The 27556-nt window shown below is 42.6% G+C and overlaps 1 protein-coding gene across 1 annotated transcript in view; it reads left to right on the top strand.

Moving 5' to 3' along the window:
• Positions 1-27509, top strand: part of Slc2a2 (solute carrier family 2 member 2) — a 31357-nt gene extending 3848 nt beyond the window's left edge. Inside the window, exons 2-11 of the mRNA XM_021158043.3 lie at positions 4709-4801; positions 7426-7685; positions 12902-13026; positions 16753-16868; positions 17977-18139; positions 18694-18881; positions 20799-20903; positions 25379-25480; positions 26129-26332; positions 26423-27509. Coding sequence (XP_021013702.1) covers positions 4709-4801; positions 7426-7685; positions 12902-13026; positions 16753-16868; positions 17977-18139; positions 18694-18881; positions 20799-20903; positions 25379-25480; positions 26129-26332; positions 26423-26623 — 1557 coding nt within the window. The 3' untranslated portion in view covers positions 26624-27509. The remainder of the gene's footprint in view (positions 1-4708; positions 4802-7425; positions 7686-12901; positions 13027-16752; positions 16869-17976; positions 18140-18693; positions 18882-20798; positions 20904-25378; positions 25481-26128; positions 26333-26422) is intronic.
• The last annotated feature ends 47 nt before the right edge of the window (positions 27510-27556 follow it).

Here is a 27556-nt window from a genome sequence, read left to right as displayed (position 1 = left end):
AAAGGAAACAGCCAGATAACATACTGATTTTAGTCTGCAGGGACTCAGAACAATCCTCTAACCTGACGGTCTATAAGATAAATTGGGTTGCATTGCTTAAGCCACTGGGTTGTTAGGAATTTCTGTAGCATCAGTGGAAAATTAATGCCAGAAGTAAATGAGTAATCCATATAAAAGAGCAACGAGGCATGCGGGAAGCATCCTCAGCATCAGGCTCTGGTGCTGTGTCTGTGCCGCACCTCTCATCAGAGTCCGCACTGTTGTGATGGAGAGCATGTTAGAGCCCGACCAGTGCATCTGGTCCCTGCTGATGCTGCTAATTACTTTCTGTAAACAAAAAGAAATCCTGACCCTTAGAAATAGCTTGAAGGAAAGATGACTTAGGGACAAACCACTCACCCAGAAAATGGAATCCCATTTGAGCTTTTATTTTCTGGATTTTAGATGTCTCACTACAGTTTAGAAAGTCATTCAAACCCTTGCATAATCCCATACATCATATGCCATATAGTATGTATGTGTATGCATATTTTAAATATTACTTTCTTGTAATAAGATATTCTTATGTATAAATGTGTATATTTTTTATTTGTAATAAATACATAATATATGTGATATGAGGGCATGTATGTATCTTTAGAGTGTAGAAAAGAGAAGGAAGGAAAGGGAAGGAGGGAGAGAAAGGAAGGGAGGGACAGAGGGGAGGAGGAAGGGAAAGTGGGGGGAGAGCGGGAGGGAGAGAAGGAGAAAATGACACCTGTAGTCCTTTCAGGGAACAAAGTTTCTGACGGGACCAGGGTGCAAAAAAGCCACCTAAATCTAGTAAGACAAAAGGGAGCTGTGTAACCTCCAGATTCCACAAACCCAAGTGAGCTCCGAGCTAGCAGAAGGGCTTGGGATGGGGCAGAAGGGTTCTAAGAGCCGTTCATGTGCTAAGCCCCCAGAGTGGAGTTTTGATTCGGAGTCAGTGAACAGAAGATCTTCTAGGTTCCTGAAGAATGTCCTGGGATACATCACTGATGGTAACATTGAGCTGGAGGTTTATTAGAGAATCCAGGTCTATGATAATTATTTATTCTTTATGCCCAAGTGCAGAGATGTAAAATCTCACAACTCAGGCAAAAACTAAAGGTCCTATAAGGAAAATAGACAGAGTCGTTATAACAAACAAAAACTCAAGGAAACAAAATCCATGCTGATGTGACTCATTTATACCCTATGCAATTTGGTTGAAATTTTAAATTTTATGATGACACATACAACATTTCCCTATAAAATACATATATATGTATATATATATATATATATATATATATATATATATATATATTTAAATCCCTTTAATACTCAAAGATACAATTTGCAAAACACATGAAACTCAAGAAGAAGGAAGACCAAAGAGTGGATACTTCGTTCCTTCTTAGAATGGGTAACAAGATACCCATCGAAGGAGTTACAGAGACAAAGTTCAGAGCAGAGCCTGAAGGAATGACCATCCAGAGACTACCCCATTTGGGGATCCACCCCATAAAAATCCCACCAAACTCAGACACTAGGCAGGTGCCATCATGAGCCTACTGACAGGAGCCTGATATAGCTGTCTCCAGTGAGATTCTGCCAGTGCCTTGCAAATATAGAAGTGGATGTTCACAGAGCTTCATTGGACAGAGCACAAGGTCCCCAATGAAGGAGCCAGAGAAATACCCAGGGAGCTGAAGGAGTCTGAAGCCCCATAGAAGGAACATCAATATGAACTAACCAGTATCCCCAGAGCTCCTTGAAACTATACCACCAATCAAAGAAAACACATGGTGGAACTTGTGGCTCTAGCTATATTTGTAGCAGAGGATGGCCTAGTCAGTTATCAATGGGAGGAGAGGCCCTTGGTCCTGTGAAGGCTCTATGCCCCAATATTGGGAAATGCCAGGACCAGGAATGGGAGTGAATGGGTTGGGGAGCAGAAGGAGGGGGAGGAGGGAGGGGATTTTCGGAGAGGAAACTAGGAAAGGAGATAGCATTTGAAATGTAAATAAAGAAAATATCTAATAATTTTTTTAATTCCCTTTACCTCCACTTCTCTAGCTTCAGATTCTTTGCTAAAGATTCACTTATAATTTATTTGTCAAGGAATCATGCTCCGTATATGTCACATAACACTCCTGAGTGACTCATTTTAACAGCATGAATAGCTAGCTGAAGCTGCACCTCAGAGGTAGAGTTTTTCCCTAGCATTCACAAGGCACGGGGTCTGATTTCTAGCACTATAAACAAGAGAATCTATGAATCAATTGCATGATTATTCTTTCAGTAAGGTTTACAATTTTATTTACCACTTAAAAACAGTGGCCCAGTCCTTTAACTCCAGTGCTCCAGAGGCAGAGGCAGAGGCAGAGGCAGAGGCAGAGGCAGAGGCAGAGGCAGAGGCAGAGGCAGAGGCAGAGGCAGAGGCAGAGGCAGAGGCAGAGGCAGAGGCAGAGGCAGAGGCAGAGGCAGAGGCAGAGGCAGAGGCAGAGGCAGAGGCAGAGGCAGAGGCAGAGGCAGAGGCAAAGGATCTCTGTACGGTTGAAGCCAGCCAGGGTCTATCTGTATTGTGTGTTTTAGGCTATCCATGGCTATGCAGTAACACCTTGCTTCAAAACAACAACAAAACAAAACAAAACAAAACTACAACAAAGACCAGTACATTTGTTCACATTATTCTTCTGAGCTGCTATGTAGTATGCTGTATGTATCTAATATATCTACTGTATATCATGATATGACTGGATCTTTAACCATCCCTATTGAATGGCGATGGGTTCTTTCTACAAAAGGCTGTTCTAAGTACCTGATGTTCACACAATGACTCCTGTCAGCTGACCAGATGAGTAATTAATTTTGAGTTGAGTATTCCACGTGGTTAGTGTAGCTGCCTCCAGTTGGAGAGAAAACACTGTAGCTTGACTCACAACTCTATGCTCAGCCCCATGAAGGGCTGAATCCTGAAAGGTATTCATCCCTGGATGTGGGACAGATAAAGGTGGTGACCCTGGGGCACTTGCTGGGTGCTTCTGTAATGTGAAAATATCCATAATGCTCTCATCTCTTACTGACATGGCCACTCAATTGTTTCTTTTTTTTTTTTTCCTTTTTTTTTATTACGTATTTTCCTCAATTACATTTCCAATGCTATCCCAAAAGTCCCCCATACCCCCCCCCCTTCCCTACCCACCCATTCCCATTCTTTTGGCCCTGGCATTCCCCTGTATTGGGGCATATAAAGTTTGCAAGTCCAATGGGCCTCTCTTTCCAGTGATGGCTGACTAGGCCATCTTTCGATACATATGCAGCTAGAGACAAGAGCTCCGAGGTACTGGTTAGTTCATCATGTTGTTCCCCCTATAGGGTTGCAGATCCCATTAACTCCTTGGGTACTTTCTCTAGCTTCTCCCTTGGGAGCCCTGTGATCCATCCAATAGCTGACTGTGAGCATCCACTTCTGTGTTTGCTAGGCCCCGGCATAGTCTCATAAGAGAGAGCTATATCTGGGTCCTTTCAGCAAAATCTTGCTAGTGTATGCAATGGTGTCAGCGTTTGGAAGCTGATTATGGGATGGATCCCTGGATATGGCAGTCTCTAGATGGTCCATTGTTTTGTCACAGCTCCAAACTTTGTCTCTGTAACTCCTTCCATGGGTGTTTTGTTCCCAATTCTAAGAAGGGGCATAGTGTCCACACTTTGGTCTTCATTCTTCTTGAGTTTCATGCGTTTAGCAAATTGTATCTTATATCTTGGGTATCCTAAGTTTTGGGCTAATATCCACTTATCAGTGAATACATATTGTGTGAGTTCCTTTGTGATTGTGTTACCTCACTCAAGATGATGCCCTCCAGGTCCATCCATTTGGCTAGGAATTTCATAAATTCATTCTTTTTAATAGCTGAGTAGTACTCCATTGTGTAAATGTACCATATTTTCTGTATCCATTCCTCTGTTGAGGGGCATCTGGGTTCTTTCCAGCTTCTGGCTATTATAAATAAGGCTGCTATGTACATAGTGGAGCATGTGTCCTTCTCACTCGATTGTTTCTGTGCTGACAGTTCTTCCCTTTAGCAACAAATCTATTTCTCAGCTCTGATCTTGAGTATTGAGAAAAATATTGATGAGGATTAAACTGGGTTGCTGAAGTGTTCTCCTAACAGGAAGAAGGCCATGAGTTTGTCTTCTAGAAGCTCATAAACTGGGTATGATGGTGCATGCCTATAATTCTAGCATCTGGGGGTGACAGTGGGGAGAGGACAAGGTCAAGGCCAGCCTCAACTACAAACAGGGGAGTTCAAACCTGCCTGGTCTACAACTTCCATCTGCCTCTCCTCTCTACCTCTTTGTACCCCTTTTCTCTGTCCCCATTGTGTGTGAGTGTGTGTGTGTGTGTGTACAAGCACATAAATATAAGAAACAAAAAAAAAAAAGCTAAGTTAGTACCCTGGAAAAGCTATTCTGCTGGGCGGGGGGAGTGTTGTTGATGTTGTTTGTTTTGTGGGTTTTTTTTTCTTTTAGTTTTAGCAATAGAAACTTATGAACTGCCTGCTGAGCACAGGGCTACTGCAAACTGCTGTAGGAGAGAAAGGAGAGCCTGTAGGGAGCTGGCAGGGAGTCGCTGCAGCAGGAGGAGCCTAAGGTCTGGGTGGCACAGACCATGCTTACAGCTTTCTGTTTCTTCCCTCAGATCACTGGAACCTTGGCTTTCACTGTCTTCACTGCTGTACTCAGTTCCTTCCAGTTCGGATATGACATCGGTGTAATCAATGCACCTCAAGAGGCAAGTAAGACACACAGAGTTCCTTTGGGGCCAAGCCCTCTCTTTGTTCCTACTGCCTGCTGTATCATACGTTCCTCAGTGAGATAACCTGTCCACGTGAAAGACACGGGGCAATCCTGGCCAGCCAGGTACAATGTGCACAGCTGATAATTTGGCCTTGACTCCTGAGTTAACAACCCTCTAAGTCAAAAAAAAAAAAAAAAAAAAGGGCAGCGTGTGATTTTTGATCTTTGATACTGCTGAGCTCTGAGCTCAGAGAAAATGCTAAAATACCTCCTGCTCAGGAAGTGTAAAGGCAAGAATTCCTTGCAGCATTCAGCCACAGTTGTCCTCCTAGCATGAATGAAAAGATGCCAGGTGACAAGGGCAAACAACAGAAGAATGTATTCCACTCAGTGCAGTCCTAAGCGCCTACTATGCTTCAGGGTTTCCATAACCATTATCATCCCAACCTTACACACATTTCTATGACAGATTAGGAACTTCAGGGACCTAACACTAAAACAGTGTCTGCCCTTCCCTCTACCCATCACGTACAGAACCTTTAGCACAAAGTAATACAAGCAGGAGATCAACAGCCAAGGGCTCCACAGGTTTTTGGATGTTCTCTGTCGTGATGGAGAAAGTACTGGGCAGGCACTTTGTAAGGAGACATATCAGATCCTGCCATTTCTGTGTGCATTGTGTGTATGTAGTCTCTGTTATGCAGTGGATTCTCAGAGAGAAAGAGAGAGAGAGAGAGAGACAGAGACACAGGGACAGGCAGGCAGGCAGACAGACAGAGATCTCACTCTTCCCAGCTGTCACAACCATTAGTTAGGGGACCAGGACCACAGCCCTTGTGCTCCAACTCAGACTGGGAGCAAGCACAGCTGGGGAGAAGTGCAGTAAGGAAAAGGAGCCTGAAGGTGTGCTGAGGTAAGAGGCACACCCATCACACTTTATCATTTTGTCAGATTGTCTTACAGTTCTAAGGAAAATGTCAGACTCTAGGGTGTGAACATCTAGAATGTGTGCTGACCATAGTCCATTAGCTGACAGGGACCGCTCCTCAAGCTCCTTGGCTGAAAGACATTTTCTCATCAAGTGTGCATCATCCCAAGTGTGTCAAACCTCCTGTTCTGGCAACGAGGGAATACAGCAGGTGTTAAGGAGACCAGGGTCAGGGGCCAGGAGACCAGGGTCAGGCATCTTTCTATGGATAATGAAAGAATGTGCCAATTTGGCAAGCCTCCTAAAATCTGGATCAATCTGGAAACCCTTCCTTCCTCCAAGGCTCTATTTGCATCCCGACTCAAACCACCTTCTCTCGTCTTATCAGGAAGGTCGGGCTGAGATCGCCCTCCCTCAATCCAAGCCCCTGAGTCAGAATTGAAAACAAGGATCCCGGTTGCCATTTTCTCCTGGTTAAATAACATCTGAAAGCATTTTTAAATCACATGAGCCTAAAAATTATACTTGCCCACTGAGAAAACAGAAAACAAAACTCACCTGCGATTATTTCTGCAACATATATTAAACTGCTAAGAATGGTTTACATAATTCCTTTCAGCCATTTCTCTATGCATACTACCTGTATGAGGCAGCCGTCAGGTACACAGATGTCTTGGTCAGACCTTCATAAGAGGATGTCACATCTCCCTGTTGTTTAGCTTGCTTTACCAGATTGGACTGTATTCATAATGGAAATGAGGAACAGCTGGGGTCCAAGTCCTCGCTGGAGCTACTCAGCTTACTGGGGCTAAACAGAGGCCAGGTCACTGCTGGGAACGGGATGGAGGAGGGACCTCTGAAGGATGTGCCTCTAGAGACTATTTTATGCTTATTAATGGCTATAGAAGCACCATATAAAATGTGGCTAGAAATTTAGCTTTGAAGACCATTCCTTCTGGGACATACCTCTCTGAGGATCCATTGGTGTTTTTATACCTTCTCAGTTCTGTCGTTTCTGTCTTGAAAACTCATCAACTCCAGATTTGACCTCATGGATTTATTTGCACTAACTGCTATGAAGTCTATGACTAAGTTTATAGCCCATGTCTACCAAGTGCTAGACTATTATATAGTCCTAACTTTTGTTTTTATTCTGAACTTAGCTGTAGTTTTTTTTTCCCTTTTTGTTATTATTAAATCTTTTGTGCAAAACTAACACTGGTATACATTCTCTACCTGAAGAATGTCTTCAGTGTAAATAGTTGTCAACATATAAATCTTAAAAAGCTTCTCATAAAAGCCAACATCTCTTGCAGGTATTATAAAATTCCAAGGCTACTCACTAATGACACTTTCTTTTGCAGTTTTCTTGCTTAGTTGGAGCAGAGGCTACCATGCCACAAAGCAAGCATCCACTACCGTATTCCTACTGGTTGAAATGTATTTCAGTGTGTTGTTCCTAGGTACTCCATACTTGTTTCAGGAATCTCTTCCCACCTCCCTGCACTTGGCTAAGTGTGTCATCTTTGTTTTATAGGACATGATCAAGTATAAATCAATCAACCCACATCTATATGAGGCAGCTCACACAATTAGGATGCCCTATTTAAACACCTCACAGACATTTATGGGCAGATCAAATGCTATATCGGGAATTCTGAAGTCATGGTTTTCTTTCTCTATTTCCTCAGGTAATAATATCTCATTATCGACATGTTTTGGGTGTCCCACTGGATGACCGGAAAGCTACCATTAACTATGACGTCAATGGCACAGACACCCCACTTATAGTCACACCAGCATACACAACACCAGCTCTCTGGGATGAAGAGGAGACTGAAGGATCTGTTCACATAGTCACTATGCTCTGGTCTCTGTCTGTGTCCAGCTTCGCAGTGGGTGGAATGGTCGCCTCATTCTTTGGTGGGTGGCTCGGGGACAAACTTGGAAGGTAAGTTTTATAAATAAATATGAACACAGCTTTGGTATTTTGTTACTGCTGGAAATTTTATGAACAGATAGAATCTTCCCATTTGTGGGATAGTATTAAAGTTCTTCAACCTATAATCCTCTGAGCTAGGTCACTACTGGGTCAAATTAATAGAAAATGTTGTTATAATCATCTGGTAAGTCCTAGTTACTATGATAGTATGTGAAGAAAAGCGAATTCTGTGTGTATTTCCAGAGAGTTTGATCCTCTAGCTTTGTAAGTTTTAAAACCCACCAGGAAGGCTCTTTCAAGTTCCACCAGTTCTCAAACATCATTTTCATTTTTAAATTAAAATTTGACGCTTGTATTAGTCAAGTGGTGTGGCCACTGTAACATCCTGACAACTTGATGCACACAAGGCACATGGCTTTCACTTCCCCCTGCCATCCTGGTCCTATCCCAAAGCCCAAACAAGAGAAGAAGCTAATGAAGCTCTTCACAACTCCAGTCCCCATGCCACGTTTTGGATTTAAAACATTAGTGTCATGACTGAAGGCTTGGCTCAATGGCAAAGAAGCAATATTGTACTTATAGTGGACCTAAATTTGGTTCCAGCACCCTCTGCCTGTAACTCTAGCTACAGGTGACCCAGTTCACATCCATGGCCTCCAAGAGAATCTACACTCACACTTGCATATACCTACCCCCAGATACACAAACACACGTACTCAAACTTTAAAACAAAGCAAAAATCAATGGATTCAGTTGCATTATACACTTGCCAATGGATGTGCCAAAGTCATTAGGGATTCTGATAAAGTTAGAATAGCATGTTCTTATTTTTCATGTTGATTTCCTGTTAATTAAATCTAACTTTTGTGTGTTAATTACCTTTTATTTTCATAATAGAATTAACACACGAAAAACATGGGAAATTTAGGAAATGCAAAAAATTTTTGAAAGAGAGAAGAAGCATAATAATGCTGAATTTTAATTCATTTTATTTTCCATTTCCCACTATAAATTGTAGTCTTGCATTAATTATAATTCTGATACTTCTACTGAAATTATATAAAATTCAAAAGACAGTAAAAAAATCTAACTATTCATAAAGGAAACACCTTTTCAAATATATAACAAAGCTCAGATTATTGCAACATCCAGTTAAGAAAACCCATAGTTTATATGTGAACTCCCAGAGGTTTGCCTGCCTCTGCCTCCTGAGTACTGGAATTAAAAGAAGTGTGTTACCACACATGACTACTAGATGGCTAGAATGTACAGAGTAATGAGTTTCAACATGACAGATGTTCTATACATGTACATGGTGTATCTAATCACGGTCATACCCGCACCCTGTAGTCTCCCTGCCCCACCTCCTGCTCCTTTACTCCCTCAGACCCCTTCCTCTTAACCAACTAGTTTCTTTCTTAGTGACCCAATGAGCTTAAGTAAGGTAAGTTACATCAGCATAGGAGAGGAGTCATTTTCAGGAGGATGGGCAACCTAGCGGTTGTTATTCCACTGAGAAGATGATCTCTCTCTCCTCCTTCCAGCAGCCGCTTGCTGCCCGTAGACCCTTAGGGAAGGATGAGGCCTCGTGGGACCCTTGCTCCAGTATGACAGACTGTTGACTGGTCCAATCTTCTGCTTTTAGTCTTTGCCCAGCCTGACAGAATAGACTCTAACCAGCTCATAAGAACTTCTTGGGGTGAACGGTTGGATTTGTGCATCCTCTGTTCTTGCCAAGAGTAAAAGCATTTCCTAGTAGTCTGAGCAGAGAGTGGTTCTTTAACTGAGCCTCTGCAATGCAACCGCAGCGCTATCCAGCACCAGAACACTGCCTGCTTTAAGGTAGCTGGTGGTTTCCACACACCCTGCAGTGAATTATCACCAGCCTAGTGTTCCAAACAGCATGAATTCATTTTCTTTCAGTTTTGGAAGTTAGAACTCCATCATCTGTTATACTTGACTAAAGCTAAGGTGTCAGCAGGGTTGGTCCCTTCTAGAAGCTCCGAGGGGTAGATCCCTGCTTTGTCCTCTCCAGTGAATACTGCCCTGCCCCGCTCCTTGCTCATGGCCCTTTCCCATCTTTAAAAGTCCTGTAGTCTTTACAAAGTCAAATACATTAACAATTCAATCTCTTTAACACATCCATTCTCTAAAAAATCCAAATCTCTTTTAAAAGTTGAAAATGTCTCTACTGTGGGCTTTTGTAAGAAATTAAAAATTAAGCTAAATACTTTCTTACTTTAAGAGAGAAGAACCAGGGCAGAGTCACAGTCTGAACACAGCAACACCAAACTCCAACTATATAACTAACTCCATGTCCAGTGTCTGCGATTCACTCACTGTCTCCCTCCCCCCCCCCCGCCCCCCCCCCCGTCGCCGCCCAACCAAGTGGCTTTGGTCACTTCTTGGACTCCACTCTCTGCAGCAAACACAGCTTGTCTTCTAAGCTCAGGCAGAGTACTTCTGTACTTGTCAACAGTCTGTCATAGAGGAGCAAGGGTCCCATGAGGTCTCATCCCTTCCTAAGGGTCTATAGGCAGCAAATGGCTGCTGGAAGGAGGAGAAACATTTTCTTCTCAGTGGAATAACTTCTGTTAGGTTGCCCCTGCTCCTGAAAATAACTCCTCCCCCATGCTGGTGTAAGTTACCTTGATGAAACTTATTAGTTCACTAAGAAAGAAGAAGACTGAAACACTGTATCTCTCTGCTGCGGCTTTTAGCGGTCATCCAGGCTACTGGCATCTACTTAGTGCTGGAAGCTTCCGCTGCACGTGGGTGCACTTCTATCAATTGCCTTGCACAGACCCTGTTTGTGGAGCCAAGCCTCATCTCTGCATGACTCTGTCAGTCCCCAGCCTTCCACTGCCACTATGATTGCACCTTCACCAATGGCCTCCCCTGTCTCTCATGGTGCCAAGCCTCAGGTTCTTTTTTTTTTTTTTTTTTTTTTTTGGTTTTTTGAGACAGGGTTTCTCTGTGTAGTCCTGGCTGTCTGGAACTCACTCTGTAGACCAGGCTGGCCTCAAACTCAGAAATCCGCCTGCCTCTGCCTCCCAAGTGCTGGGATTAAAGGCATGCGCCACCACCGCCCGGCTATCAGGTTCTTTTTAAGACCCTTTCATACCTTCAAATCCAGTACTACCTGATTAATTCTTACACCATCAAGCTCAGCTGATAGCATGAGGTACAACCTTGAATGTTTCTGGAACACAGCTTCTATGTACTCTCAGGAGACACTTCCCAGAAGATTTCATCTCAATGACGCTGGTCCCCTTAATCACCACTAATTTCCCAGCTCCGGCTGACCAGCATTGAGTATCTCAGCAGAGCAAAGGTTTTGCTTTCGTAGTTCTTGTATCTTGTTAATCACAGCTGATTCTCCAGCCCCTGTTAACCAGAACCACAGAATAACAAATGACCCCAATAGAGTCTTTAACCTTTCCTCTAAAACTTCACAAACCAGGCCTCCATCTTCTGCATTGCCCTCGTCGTCGTTTTTTATCTCTCAAGCTCCTACAGAGCAGCTCACTGAACTCTCAACACTGAATGACTTTTCTATCCCCAAACTCCAAAGACCTTCCTCAATCCTTCAAAAAGCATGCTCTGTCACAGTCATACCGCACTCGTGGTACCGACTTCCGTCTTCGTTGGGGTGACTATTGCTGTGATGAAACACCATGAGCAAAGACCCTGGGGAGGAAAGGATTTATTCAGCGTACACTTCCACAACACTGTTCTTAAGATCGGGGCATTTTCTTAATTGAGGCTCCCGCCTTTCAGATGACTTCGGTGTGTGTCAAATTGATGTCAGCACTATCTAGCATACCATCTCAGAAGAGCCTCATTTCACTCTCTGCTTCTATGATGGCTTCTCTTTCTCTTCTGCATCTGCAGTTTCATAGTTTACCTGAATATCCTGAGGCACTCTTCCTGTCCAGGACTGTCATTGTAATCACATCTGCATGACCTCATCTGTGGATATGGTGACATTTACACAGCTTGAGGACTAGGACTTGGGTTCTTTGAGGACACCATTCAGCCTACCACATGGCTATCAGGGAATCACTATAGTGTAGATGCCTAGCTTTTGTTTCTAAGGAAAAGGTATGTTTGGACTTGAAGATGTTTGCTTATAAAAAGCTCACTTGTCATCAGGGTGTGAGACATTGACAGAATGACAAGGTGGACTCAGCAGGGGGCTTACATGTCACATGTCATTGTGGCACCAACACTGCCACGCCTGTCTGCTCAGATGCTTAGACTGGCTTTATTACTTTTGACTTAACTTGCAAGAAATCTCATGTGTGGTTTTCCTATGATCACTTTTGTTGGTGACATTTTAATTGCTATTGTCAGCTGTAAATGTATTTTATGGCAGATGCCTGGGGTGGCCTGTGTCTATACTGAAGGTCTATACTAAGGAGGCTGAGACTTTAGAATTGCCACAGGCTAGGACACAGAGTGAACTCTGCACTAGCCTAGACTCTAAAATGGAAGCTGTCTCAAAAATAATGTAATTCTTTGCATTTGGCTAATATTAATTCATAGATTTTACAAAGAAATATCTTGGCTTTGGGTGAAAATGAGCATAGTTATAATTGAGACAAAGTTTAGAAGGACATATTAATTTATCCAAACAATTCCCACCAAAGGAAACTTGAGTTCAAAGCAGCAACTAAAAACTTTTAGTTTAACTTTACAAAACTTTACAAAACGATAAAGAGGCAAATGGTGGGTAGCCAGCTGAAATCAGTTTTTCTGCCATCAAAAACACTGCTCCTTAAAACAAACGAGTTGTAGAAAAATCAAATAACGAGTAAGTATCAGAAATATCATCTTAAACTTAGGCCTATTATCTCGGCATTCTGGAGGCTGAGGTAGGAAGAGCTCCAAGAGCCCAAGGATAACCTGGACTACAGAGTAAGGTCCAGTTAGCCCAGGCTAGAGAGTGAGACCCACAACTCCAAAACACAAAAAAACAAAGCAAAACAAAGGAAGACCCTCATGAAAGTAAGAGATAGAGGGATGAAAGTCTCCCGTCATGAATAGTATTCACGGCTCATACGCCAGCTCATAGACAAGGAAGTAGCAGGCATGATCAGGAACTAGCTTTTCAGTAAAAATAAAAATAATCATTTATAGGTAAAAGGCTCAACATGGTCTGAAAACAAGTAATTTCTTCACATTTTGGTGCTGAATTTAAAATCATGTTTTAAAATTTTCAGGATCAAAGCAATGTTGGCTGCAAACAGCCTCTCATTGACTGGAGCCCTCTTGATGGGATGTTCCAAATTTGGACCGGCACACGCCCTCATCATTGCTGGACGAAGTGTATCAGGACTGTATTGTGGTAAGTGAGACACACACATCATTGTCTAATTGTTATTCTAGGTAGAGATCTCTGAAGCTTACACAGCATCACAGAAGGAAGGCAAGGGACACAGTAAGAGTGAGTGATGACACTATCTGTGTCTATGGCACAGTAAGAGTGAGTTGTGACATCATCTGTGTCTGCCCACCCCAGAAACATCACTTGTAGTTGTTTGGTCTTGGACAAATTATGCAACTGATTCTCTTTCCTTATCTGTGAAATGAAGATGACAATAGCATTGGCCTCTAGTGAACCTGGTAGAGTATATATAAGCTGGTGAGCATAGCATCTGGTGACTGTGAAAAACTGTAGATAAACACTATCTGTTGCTACTACCCCTGTGTTGCAGCCAACAGTTCACTCTCTTCAGACCCTAACCCTGCACTGCTGACCTATGCTATGGTTTCTCTGTCTTTCATTGGTATGGTAAGGCCCAACCTCCTAGACTCACCTCTTAGACCATACTACCTAAGCCTGTTTCATTCCAAATGTGACTGCCCAGAACAGTGAAACTGTGATGACCATAGGGAAAGGGAATTGGACAGAAACAGATACTGGACTCTGTCCTCCCTTGAACTTTGTATCTAGAAGAAGCACTAGTTTTTGGAAACAGGGTTTCCAACATTCACAGGCAGGAGTCTGAACAGAGATAGGAAAATTCAACCACAAACAAATGGACAGATATTGGACTCCTCAGTGTCAACGAACCAAGGGCTCCTCAGTGTCAATGAACTGACGGCTCTGGGCTGGCATTATACCTGTTTTCACAACTGGAATTGACCTCAAAGGCACAGATATCCATGAGGGGTAGGGAAAAAATGTCAAGGGTACCAAATTTCTCTGATTACCTCCAATCCTTTTACCTGCAAAAAAAAAAAAAAAAAAAAAAAGATTATAACTCTATGTGTCCTTCCATCATCAATTGAAGCAAAAGTGTAACTTAGTTAGATATCTCTTCTCGTTATTTTCTATGTTAATTACAAACAACTAAAAGAGGAGAGTCAGGTTAATTCGGAACACACTGTGGACTCAGAGGGAATCAGTTCTGGCACCATCTCTACCTAAGCCAGATTAGTTGAAACTCAGCCTCAGTCTCTCCTATAAAAGATGAGTAACAGCATCATGAAATCGGTCCAGATCATGCTCCACCCCTCCTCTCTCCTTTTAACATAGTGTGGAAAACATTACTTTTTTTCCAAATTGAAAATCATGCAGTGCGGCAGCATAGATCTGGCATTGCTAAGTGTCTCATACTCTCTGTGGTCATTTAAAAATATGTCTCATCACATTCTGAGTATTAAAAGTTGCTTAAAAAATGACAAGAACTAGAATTTAAGCTGCAGTTCCTGTGACCCCAGACCAGGGAGCTTCTCCGTGTCATTCTGTCCTGGCTATTAGAGAAAGGGCCAACCACAGAGCTCTCTCCTTCTCGGGCTCCACAGGCTTCAGGTCAGCGTCACATGTAAAATTCTACAGAAGTGCAAAAGCCATATCAACCATGCGAGACTACATTTGAGGCATTTGGAATAACTTGGAATGTTGAATTATATATTCAAAATAGTTGAAAAAAGTGCCTTTTGCCAAAAGACCATTTATTATCCTTTAAAAGATGGGTGTTCTCAAATCGGAAGCCTACAGTAAATCTTATTTTTAAATTTTTAAGAAAACGCCAAACTCTGCAATTAGCAAATGCTTGCATATGTCACTATTTACAACATGCCTAATTATATGTGTTTTAGAAAGCTACGGGGGTGGGGAAAGCTAGAGAGAGAGCTCTGTGGGTAGGAACACTTGCTGCTCTTCCAGGCTTCCTAGGTTCCATTCCCAACACCGACATGGCAGCTCACAATCTGAGTCCAAGTTTTACAAAAAAAAAAAAAAACGCTAGACAAAGCAAGAGATATGGCCCAGCCCAGCAAGTTGAAGCCCTTGCCACGAAGACTGCCAGCTTGAGTTCAACTGCTGAATCTCACAGGGAAAGAGATAATAGACTCCTATGAGTTCTCTTCTGACTTTCACAGGGACAGACGGGGACACACACACACACACACACAGTCTAAACAAACAAATAAATAAATGTAATAAAAAAGATACAGAAAGTATAATGGCTCAGTATCTTTCAAAATCTTTGTGTTTAAGTCTTTTTTTTTTTTTTTCAAATAAAATCTGTAGATTGCTTTTAGTAAGACAGCCATCTTTCCCTATATTAATCCTACCAATCCATGAGCATGGCTGATATTTCCATATTCTGATATCTTCTTCTATTTCTTTCTTCAAAGATTTGATGTATTTGTCATACAGGTCTAAAACTTGCTTGGTTGACGTTACCCTAAGATAGTTTATATTATTTGAGGTACAGTGAAGGGCATTGTTTCTCTGACTTCTTTCTCAGCCCATTTTCCATTTGCATATAGGAGGGCTAAATTTTTTTGAGTATACAGCCACTTCTATGAAGGTGTTTATCAGCTGTAGGAGTTCCCTGGTAAAAAATTTGGGGGGGTCATTTAGGTATACTATCACATCATCTGCAAATAGTGACACTTTGACTTCTTTCCTTCTAATGTGTATCCCCTTGTTTTCTTTAGTTGTCTTGTTGCTCTAGCTTAAATTTCAAGTACTATATTGAATAGAAGAGGAAAGAGTGGACAACATTGTCTTGTTCCTGGATTTAGTGGAATTGCTTTGAGTTTCTCTCCATTTAATTTGATGTTGTCTAGAGACCTGCTGTAAATTGCCTTTTTTTAGGTTTCAGTGTGTGTCTGTTATTCCTAATTTCTTCAAGACTTTTATCATTAAGGGGTGTTGGATTGTGTCAAAGGCTTTCTCAGCATCTAATGAGATGATTATGTGAGTTTTTTCTTTCAGTTTGTTTATATGGTGGATTACATTGACAGATTATTGCATACTAAACCATCCCCGCATCTCTGGGATGCAGCTTACTTGATTTGGTGATCTTCTTTGATATTCTCTTAGATTTTGCTTGTGTGCATTTGAAGCCTAAGGTTTGGATTCAATACAGAAGCTAGGTTGCCCTTCCTAGGCAGCTCGGGGAGAGCCCTTGAGTTCCTTTCCCTCTCCCTTCTGCACCTCAGTGCCACACAACAAGATCTTGAGGTGTCCCCATGTTGTGTAGACTTCCTAGGCAGCTCGGGGAGCCCTTGAGCTCCTTTCCCTCTCCCTTCTGCACCTCAGTGCCACACAACAAGATCTTGAGGTATCCCCGTGTGGTGTAGACTCACCTAGGCATGGGACCTATGTGTATTCTTCTCCACTGAGTCATTTATTGCCTCTCTCCGGAAATTGGCTTCCTTGATGTTAACTTCCTTTAATCCTGTATGTCTGGATGGTTACTAAAACATCCTCTAGGCTCTTTTCTCAAGACAACCTATGCTGCTATAATATAAACTAAATTCTAACATGGAAAAATTTTTAAAGTAAGGCCATGGAAACTGCTCAAAATATAACTAAGCATTTCTTTCCATTAATCCTCCCAATGGCACCTTCATTTAGCACAGTACCAACCAAGGATTTCTGCATAAACTCATAGCAACCAGTTTTCTGCATAAACCATGCCCATGTTTGGGGACAAGGGGGACATCTGAAGTGTGACTTTCAATAAGAATACATAATGTAATTGAACTATGCAACAGTTATTGAAATGTCCCAGGCCGCATTTTAACATTTGTACATTTGTGTCTCATACAGGACTAATTTCAGGACTGGTTCCAATGTACATTGGAGAGATCGCTCCAACCACACTCAGGGGTGCCCTGGGTACTCTTCACCAACTGGCCCTTGTCACAGGCATTCTTATTAGTCAGGTAAACTCTCCTCAGCCCTCACTTTGGTCACCTTCTACTTCTCCCCTCTCCCTGCACTCATCCCACACTGACTGCAGACAGCCACCACAGGGAAGGAGGGGAACATCTTCTCCTACAGTGATAAGAGAGTAAAAATCAGGCTTTTAGCTCAGAGGTGACTTATTTCCACTCCTCACATCCAACTTGGAGCTGCTGGTGGGATTGGCAATACGCATGGAAGTCCCAATGCTATCCTAGAATTAACATGTGAGTGTCAAGAAATAGCGAACTCTGGAGTTTTGACTGCTTGAGTTTTCTTTGCTTTGAGTGAGTTATCTGGTGATTTAAATTCAAACAATTACATAAACTCTTCTTTAGCTGGTGCTCCCTCTCCCCATTTTACTTTCAGCTAGTGCTCCCACTTTCCATTTTACCTTCTGACCTCAGAAGGATCTTTGGAACCCAGCACTTAAGATATCTAAAAGGAAGTCTGTAAACCACCATGTGGGTATCATTGTGATTGTGCAATTATTCTTCTGTGATATAGTTGCATTTTGCATAATGGGATTTTAAAGCAAAGCCCAAAGTCACATATTCCCCTACCCCTGTGTGTGTGTGTGTGTGTGTGTGTGTGTGATGCACATATTCATGTGTGTGCATGAAGAGTGTCTGTAGGTGCCAGGGGGTGGTACCAGGTGCCTTCCTTTGCCATTCTCCACCTTGGTTTTGAGGTACACTGACTGGCCAGTGAGCTCCTGAGATCTTCTTGTCTCTGTGTTCTCTCGGGGCTGGTTAGTTACAAACATACATTGCCACACCTGGTAGTGACTCTAACAGTAACAATTCCATCTGTGTTTCGCTTCTGATATCAAATGTGTTTGTGAAGGTTGAGTTGATCTCCAGATTAAATATCCAACTGGAATGAGTGAAGACAAGCATAGATGAATTCTTTACTAACAATTTTTTCTTGACTTGGTTTGTATGGGACTCACTAATGACAGCCTCCTCTTTGTGTCACCATGGACTAATTGTCAAGGATAACTACTAAAAATTCATTTTCTAATGCATTTCTGTAGAAGGCAAGTCCAGAGTACTGTGCAGTTCATATGCTCCTTCCTTGTCTTTGCAGATTGCTGGCCTCAGCTTTATTCTGGGCAATCAGGATCATTGGCACATCCTACTTGGCCTATCTGCTGTGCCAGCTCTTCTGCAGTGTCTGCTGCTGCTCTTCTGTCCAGAAAGTCCCAGATACCTTTATATAAAGTTGGAAGAGGAAGTCAGGGCAAAGAAAAGTAAGTCTATAGTAGGGAATTGCCTCGTTCTGTTATTGCAGGATTACCAGCTAGTACAAATAGTTTGTGTGAATGTGTGCTCATAAAATTAACATGGGGCCTTGTAATTACTTAGAAGACTACAAAGACCTTAGCTATGGCTACTGTATTCTGTTTTTACTTAGAAGTGACTGGTGAGCTGTGTAATTCCGCAAACCAGGAGCTAACATGTAACCTATAAGATTTAACCAGAGGTTTCCAAATAACCCTTCTCAGAATTGTAGGAGGAGTCTCTCTCTCTCTCTCTCTCTCTCTCTCTCTCTCTCTCTCTCTCTCTCTCTCTCTCTCTCTGTGTGTCTCTCTCTCTCTCTGTGTCTCTCTCTCTCTCTGTCTCTCAAGTCAGATATTGTTTTTCTTTTCTTTCTTTAATCAGAAAAGAGAATTTAATACAACAATCTCCAGTACATGTGTTATTAGGTCAAAAAAAGGGGCATGTAGAACTCTAGTGCCTTCATGACCAGAATACACTTACTACTGTTTGATCTGGGTTGTTTCAACCTGTTTTGGGGAAACAGGCTTGAAGAGACTGAGAGGAACTGAGGATGTCACCAAAGATATTAATGAGATGAAGAAAGAAAAGGAAGAGGCATCGACTGAGCAGAAGGTCTCCGTGATCCAGCTCTTCACGGATGCCAATTACCGACAGCCCATTCTCGTGGCACTGATGCTGCACATGGCCCAGCAGTTCTCAGGAATCAATGGGGTAAGCTTAAGAACACCTACTGTTAAGGAGCAAAGGGAGCTGAGATGAAGACAGAGGTTCAGGCTTGAGTCACTAAAATACATCTGTAAATACTCATGTCAAGTGTTATTATATGTTTGATCATTGATTTCCCTTGTTTTGTTTCAATGGCTCTCTATATTTAGCTCAATATTTTAAAAGTCAACAGTAGCACTTTAGGTCCAATAAGAAGGAGGGAGGCATTGTGGCTCAGTTGGTATATTGCTCACTGCTGCAAACAAGAGGATCTGAATTCAGAGTCCCAGCATCCACATACAAAGCAGAGGTTAGCTACAACTATATATAAAATCCCAGAACTTAATGGGGGGGGGATGAGTGTGACAGTCTAGGCAACTAATGATTTGAAAGGCCCTGCCTCAAAAAATAAGGTAGAGAACCACTAAAGAAGACACTCAACACTGACCGCTTACTTCCGTACAAATATGCATGCACATTCAAAAGCACATATGCATAAACACAAACAAGTTCACGTGCAACACAAGGGGTGGGGGCTAAGTGCATGAATATAAAGCAAAAGCTGTAATGAATGAAAGGGGAAATGTAATGAGGAAAGAACACCAGTTAGGTCACTTCCAACTTCCAACCTATATTACAAGGTTCTTAGAATATAAAATCTCAGATTTCTAGTAATCTACAAAAAAAAAAAGAAAGAAAGAAATACATGGTTCCATTTGGACAGTATACTTCAAATAGGTAGGTAGGTAGGTAGATAGATAGATAGATAGATAGATAGATAGATGAGAGTCAAACATGATACATAGATGATAGTCAGATAGATAGATGATGATGATAGATGATAGATAGATAGATAGATAGATAGATAGATAGATAGATAGATAGATAGATAGATAGAAGATAAATGCAATATCAACCAGAACTGTTATATACATGAGTGGGTATATAAAAGCTTTATTACTTTTTTATCTGTTAGGTAGCATCTATAGCAAAGCTGAAGTTATAACGGACACGAAGACTCAGTAATTTTAATTCTAGGTGTAAATTCTCACATGCTTCACCAGATAACTGTTAAGAGTGTGCGCCTGCCAGGAATGGTGGTACATGTCTTTAATCTCAGCACGTGGGGGGCAAAGGCAGGCAGGTCTCCGTGAGGTCGAGTCTAGACGGGTCTACATAGTAAGTTCTAGGACAGCCAGAACTACATAGAGACCTTGTCTCAAAAACCCGAACAAATAAAAAAGTATACACAGCAGTACTACTTATAAACACCCCAAAAGAGCAGATTCCTAAATAGACATCAGTAGTGTAGGTAACTAAATGATAGTGTGCAGGTATATCAGAATGTCACTCAAAAGTGCCAATGAACAGTGTCCAAACTCGCAGGACAGCAAGGATTCGCACGGAGATGATGTTTAGCAAAATGAGCCAGAACAAGACGATACGTAGGATACATTTCCTTTATATCAAGTCCAGGACTTGGCAAAATTCATCCATCGTGGCAGATGTTAGGAAAGTGATTCTCAGGAAACGAGCAAAGGGCCGGGGGGGGGCGGGGTCAGCAGAGTAGTCAGAGAGTTATTCCTTAACCCGGGTTCTCTCTACATGCATGTAATCAGTTCTAACATGACGGAGCTGTTCACTTACATGGACCATTCTAGGCACCGCATACCTTAACAAAAGGGTAAGAAATTAAACAAACAAAGGAAATGAACTAACGGAGTCTTCAGGCTAAGCCAAGAACTTTTAAGAAACCAGGAGCTTTAAACACTGGTGAAAGACTTGTCTGAGGAAAGGGTGGGGTCAACCTTAGGAGATTCTAGGGGCCGTGATTCCAAACACTAAAAATAAGCAGCCATGCCTTGCTTCCAGGATTTGAGTGGGAGACTCCCTGCCTGAGGCTGGCCTGTTCTTATTTTGCAGATATTTTACTATTCAACCAGCATTTTTCAGACAGCTGGCATCAGCCAGCCTGTGTATGCAACCATTGGTGTTGGGGCCATCAACATGATCTTCACGGCTGTCTCTGTAAGTCGCTGGCTCCATGAGCACTCTGCTCTTTCCTTTGCCTGGGAGTAGAGGTGGGATGGTGGCTTATGTGAAACAGTGATCGCCAACTTTGTCCACGTGCACTGTGTGTGTATGTGACTTAAGAGATAAGTGAGATAACTGAAGAATGGGAACGGCTTGTGCACACCCCAGCCACTGCTGGTGCTGACAGAGGCTGATGGAGGTGGTGAGTCACTGGCTCCCCATTGTGCAGGATGCCAGTCACTTACTCATTTGGTGAATTAATAACTCACTGGCAAGACTTTCTCTCTGTAGGAGATTCTGGGTTCTTGTCCTTCTTCTCTATTTAAACACCCCAGGGCCTGCGCACAGAGTGTTATTATACCAACATAGGGCACATTCCCTAGCCTTTCCCTGCCTGATGGAGATATCTCATTCTGGCATCCTGGGCAGAAACATTTTAAAAGCTAATAAATAACTAAACGTGTAAATGGAATTAAACAACCAGCAAATTCCTATGATATTAGCTCATGGCGCAGAACTTCCAGGCAGTTCACAAGTTCCTGGTGATACATACAAAGATGTAAAGTCTGGGTAGAGATGATATAAAAGTGTGAATTACCATTGTTTTCCCAATTCCAACAGAAGGAAGAAGTTACTTACTTTCTTAAAGCCTGTGAGTAGTTTGATATTTTCACATAATAAAAAAAAAAAGTACAAAGATTTCTCAACTAATGAAATTCACTCAAAATGAGACTAACTTGACTTATTTTTATCTTTGAATAAAACATGTTTAAAATACTTTTGAGTTTTCATGTTGGCCATAATACTACACTCTGTTTCTTTTGGTCACTTGGTTTTGTTTTTCTCTGTACATGGACTAATATTTACTTTGGGATGGTCAATAAATTGCAGCCTGGCTCCCCAGATCCTATTAAATAGTGCCAGATCTCAGAGAGCAGAGAAACACAAACAAATCACAATGTTGCAGCTGTACACTTTGACTTTGGAGACAGAACCTGCCCAAGTCAAAGGCTGCTTCAATTAATAATGGCCCTTGCTGGGATACAATCCAAGAGACTCTGTCCTTTTTATCTCCTGGAAAAAAAATATATATGACTTTATTACTAAAACAAAATGCTTATAATAGTATTTTCTACATAAAGCATCAAGTTGTTAATATTGGGAAACCTGAATTCTGAGGAAAAAACACAGGAAAAAATATGTAGAATTTTATTTCTTCCCCCTATACTCAGCCTCATTTGAATGGAGAAGCAGTTTAATTGGTAATTATCATAGATTGTATTTATAATCAGCATCTTAACTGTTTTGGATATGGAATTTTTTTGAGCTCATCTTTTTCTTTTACAAAGACTTAAAGCAGATGACTCACACACACACACACACACACACACACACACACACACACACACACACACACATCAGTTCATTAGCACAATTAGAGAAAGTACTGAAGGATTTTTTTACTTAGGTTTTCTAAATAGCGGCAGTCTACACCTGTGGTCCTAGTGCTCAGGTGGCAGGGGCAGGAACATCTATCTCAAGGTTCCACATCAAGACACTCTAGCAAACCAAACCATAGCAAAATGCAACAAAGGAGGTAATTTTTTTGTGCCTTTGAACTTGAAAGCATTGTTCATGCTGACTTATGTAGAAACAATCAGCCCTCGTGGGTTTTGTGTCCCTAACTCTGGAGCAACATAAATCACTCCATGCACTCTTCTGAGTTCTTGAGACAGGTGTTCCCAGTGACACTGTGTTGCTCCCAGGCTCCATGACTTTATCCACAGTGATGTGAACGGTTCCTGGATCTATGTTTTCATCCATAGTGATGGGTTGACAGAAGGATGATTATAATCCCAAGAAAAGAACAAAACAGGCAGAAAGATGGAGGGATCTGAGGGGCAGGATGGCTCTTGGGACAAAGCTGCCCAGCTCCTGCAGATGGCCCAGTACTCGAGTGCATTCAAGCGCCACCTAGCTTCCAGGAGAGAATGCGGCCAGTCTTCAAAACGCATCTATTATCTAGTCACTATTTTTCATAGACAGAGGAAACAGATGTAAAGGAGCCTTCGTTCCTGCTGAAGCATCCCAATTTTCTCATGCCTCGACAATACTATGTCAACACCATGTATCATCCCACCAGCTTTGAAAGAGTAAAAAAAAAAAAAAAAAAAAAAAAAAAAGTATACGGGGCCAAAGATGAGGGGAGTCCTGTGGAGGGAGTGGGGAAGGGTCAGAGGAACCAGAGAGTTCAAGGACAGCACAAGAACTCAGGCCAGAAGCAAGTGACAGGAACTCATGGGGACTCACAGAGATCAGGGAGCCTGAAAGGGCCTGAGGTAGGTCCTCTACATATATGTTATTCCTGAGTGGCTTGGTGTTTTGTGAGACACTAGCTGGGAATTGAACCTGGGTCCTCTGTAAGAGCAGCCAGTGCTCTTAACCACTGAACCATCTTTCCAGCCCCTGTAATTTTTTTCTATTCTTCTCTCATATATTACATCCCGACTGTAGTTTCCCCTGTCTGCTCCTCTCACCCCCCCCCGACCCCTGCCACCTTTCCTCTCTCCTCACATCCACCCCCCCACCTCCCCTCGTGGGAACTGGGCTGCTCCTGACTCTCTTGCCTATGTGTGGGGCCCTTTTCCCCTAGCAGGTTGCCTTGTCCAGTCTTGATGTGATGGCATGTACCTGGTCAAATTAGCTTGTTGTGTCTTGTCTGGTTGATTTCTTTGGGAGGCCTGTTCTTTTCTGAGGAGAGGCCAAGGGGGTGGATGTGAGGAGAGAGGGAAGGTGGGGGGGGGGGGCTGAGAGGAGCAGATAGAGGGGAAACTACAGTCAGGATGTAATATATGAGAAAAGAATAAAAACAATTATAGGGGCTGGAAAGATGGTTCAGTGGTTAAGAGCACTGGCTGCTCTTCCAGAGGACCCAGGTTCAATTCCCAGCACCTACCCAGCAGCTCACAACTGTCTGTAACTACAGTTCCAGGGGATCTGACACCCTTTCACCAATGCACATAAAAATAAAATAAAGTAATATATATATTTTTTTTAATGTATAAGAGGGTCAGCAAGGTGGCTCAGTGGCTAAAAGCACTGGGTGATGGCTCAGTGGCTAAAAGCACTGAGTGATCTTCCAGAGGACCTGAGTTCAAATCCCAGCACCCACATGGTGCCTCACAGCCTTCTTTACCTCCAGTTTCAGGGCATCTGATGCCCTCTTCTTAGATCTACACAGACTGAAGGAATATGGTACACAGACACACATGTACATACATCACCACACAGAGAAATTAAAATAGTAATTTAAAAGAAATATATAGGAACCCTTTTCTTGCTTACTTCTCAGTAATTAATGTAGGCTCCTGATTGTCCTTTCTAGAGTGATCTGAAACCCTGGCGGGCATGTGCCTCTGACATGAGAAAGGCTTTCACTGCAGGTGAAGGCAAACGTGCCACAGATGCCTGCGGACACAGAGCTCAGCATACTGTGGTGTTGGTTTGCTGTGGACTTACTTAGATCGATGAGCATAGCCAGTTTACTCACCGAGATGGGAAGCTATAGTGTGTGTGTGTGTGTGTGTGTGTGTGTGTGTGTGCGTGCTTGAGTCCAGCACTGACAGGATTCCATGGGTCAGACTCTAGTCAACAAATATTGATCTTGGTTAATAGCAAATCTCACCCATTGATGCAAGGGTTCATAACTCAATGCCAGGTTCCCTCAGGACAAAGAAGCACTCTAATGTCGTGCTGTGATGTCGTCTGTTTTCAAATACACAGTTCACTCCCACAACCCGCACATATCAGCACAGCAGGAAAACACAGGGCTCACTATTTTAATACAGTGATCAAATTCTAAATGTCACCAGGCTAAAAGTCACATGTCATCGGTGACTTTCTTAAGCACTGAGGAGTTGGGTAAGAATGGCTGACACCTGCATAGCCAAACTGTCTCTGATATCTGTGGCACACGAACTCTTGCAATGATTAAAATCAGCAGCTGAGAAACCAGGCCACCTTTTTGGTTTTAGCACAACAGTGCTTTTTCTTACTTTTGTGGTGTTGGGGATTGAATCCAGGGCCTCATGTATGGGAGGCAAGGATGTGAGCTACCACCTCAGTCCCGATTCACAATCTCACTGTAGAGATAACCTTAGGAGGCAACAGACTACAGAGCCTCTCACTACTGTATCCAAAGAGATGACCCCAGAGTGCAGGGAACACCCAAGTCTATGTCACGTCTGAACTTTACAAATCAATATGGTCAAATTAAGCCAATGTTTAATTTCCACTGTGTACTGAGGCTAGCACCGCCGTCATCCACAAGCTTCATGGCTCACCTCAGTTGTGCATCTGTAAAATGGGGTCACAGCACTGCCTTGCCCCCCTACATGCATTGCAACAAGCTCCCTGGTGGATGTTGCTTGGCTCAGGATGCTGATATCATGTTCTGTGAACCTTCCTAGGTGCTGCTTGTGGAGAAGGCAGGGCGGCGGACCCTGTTCCTAACCGGGATGATTGGCATGTTTTTCTGCGCCATCTTCATGTCGGTGGGACTTGTGCTGCTGGTGAGTTTGGCGCCTGGATTGGTATTTTAAATCACAGGCAGACATCTCTGGCCTCTGGGTTAAAGAGCTCTGTGTAATAACAAGCGCTTGAGACTGGCTTATGAAATAAAGAAAGAGGAGACATGTAAAGGAAAGGGGAACTATGTTCTTGGAATTACAGCATAGGGTACCAACATGCCGTTATCCGTCACTGCGTGGTCAGGGCACAGGTTCCACATGGACCTGCTGGTAGAACCATGGGCAGGGACCTGAACCTCCCTCTCAGCCCTGTGTAGTCATTCAGCTTCTGAGCAAGTCACAAACCTTGTCTGGCCATCTTGGTAGGAGGACTTTAGGGTTCTGGATCTTCTTGCTTGTCACAGGGAAAGAGTGACCATGGAACAAACCCAAAAGACCCTAAAACAAGAGATTGGTTGGGCAGAACCTCCTAATATGGAAAAACCAAAATGCCCTAGAATAAAGGATTGGCCAGGCAGAACCTCATAATACTGAAGCAAGATTTGTGTTGGACTGTTGTCTCAAATCAGCCATTTAAATGACGAAAAAAGAACACAGGAGAAGAACTGCATCCAGTTGAACTTGGCGTGAGAGAACACGGAAGCTGCTAACCTCTGCCTGGCTCACTTAAGATTGTCTCTTTGTCTTCAGGATAAATTCGCCTGGATGAGTTACGTGAGCATGACTGCCATCTTCCTCTTTGTCAGTTTCTTTGAGATTGGGCCAGGTCCAATCCCTTGGTTCATGGTTGCTGAATTTTTCAGCCAAGGACCCCGTCCTACGGCTCTGGCACTGGCTGCCTTCAGCAACTGGGTCTGCAATTTTGTCATCGCCCTCTGCTTCCAGTACATTGCGGTAAGTGCACACACTGTGCGCGCCCACGAGGGTAAGCGCACACACTGTGTGGCCACGCGGCTGCTGACCCCTCTGTTTGCTCTCTTGCAGGACTTCCTCGGGCCTTACGTGTTCTTCCTCTTCGCTGGGGTGGTCCTGGTCTTCACCCTGTTTACATTCTTTAAAGTTCCAGAAACCAAAGGAAAGTCTTTTGAGGAAATCGCTGCAGAATTCCGGAAGAAGAGTGGTTCGGCCCCACCACGCAAAGCTGCTGTACAAATGGAATTCCTGGCGTCTTCAGAGAGTGTGTGAGGATGACCTGCCTAAAACCGAGGAACAGACCAGAAGGGAACCACGTGCTCCCTCTTAAACCGATTCCTTCCTGGGTGTGCGACTATACCCAGGAGTATCGTTTATTCATTTGGAAGTATTTTTACAGACTCCGATTAGAAATATCAACATATATTATTACCAAAGAAAGTATTTTTTTAACTTAAAGAATCTATTTTTGATGGTAACACTCTTCAGTAAACCAGAGGCTATTTTGCTACTCTACAGGGAAGTGTGTAATAACCTTCCGAGCCCTGTTCTACTGAAATTGAAGAGCTTTCGACATATCGCTGCTTTTTAAAGCACGTGACTAAGAAATCAGCAGCTACAACTGCTGTCTAGATATTTAATTACACCGGAATAGTCTTAGCCCCAGATCGGACACTAAAGGACATACGGCTCATGTCAGCAAGGCTCACATTCAAACTGACTTTTCTGTTACCTTTCCTCGGCTTCTCTCACATGGATTAGACTTTGGGTTTTGTTAAAGCCATTTTCTGCATTTTTATATAGAATTCCCGAGTATGTTAAACTGTATTTGTAATGAGAAACTCTTTTTTATAGCTACCAAAAGCTTCCTACAGTGAGAGAAAACATTTTAGTTTCCTTGATGTATTCTGCAAGGTTAAATGCTTGAGTTGTTCTTAGCTGTAGAGCTCAGATTATCAGTTAGTTATATTAGCATCCAAAGCATGTTAGTTTCTCGCCACTTCAGTCTTTGTGTTGTACTTATACTTGGCTTTTTAAATTGCCCATGGCACACACTTAAACCATTAGGAGTCAGGCATTTTGCATATTGCCTCCAAAATCTAATAAACTGGATCAATCACAGGGAAATCTGGAATAAAGAGTTTTTCTATTTGTTAAATTTTTTTTTTAAATTCTGATATTTCAAAAGAAGTTGACCTCTCAGGC

Source organism: Mus caroli, unplaced genomic scaffold, assembly GCF_978045245.1.
Source record: "Mus caroli unplaced genomic scaffold, Mus_caroli_1 scaffold_3, whole genome shotgun sequence".
NCBI lineage: Eukaryota > Metazoa > Chordata > Mammalia > Rodentia > Muridae > Mus > Mus caroli.
The sequence above is the reverse complement of the archived record's forward strand: the minus strand, read 5'-3'. Positions and strand labels throughout refer to the sequence as shown.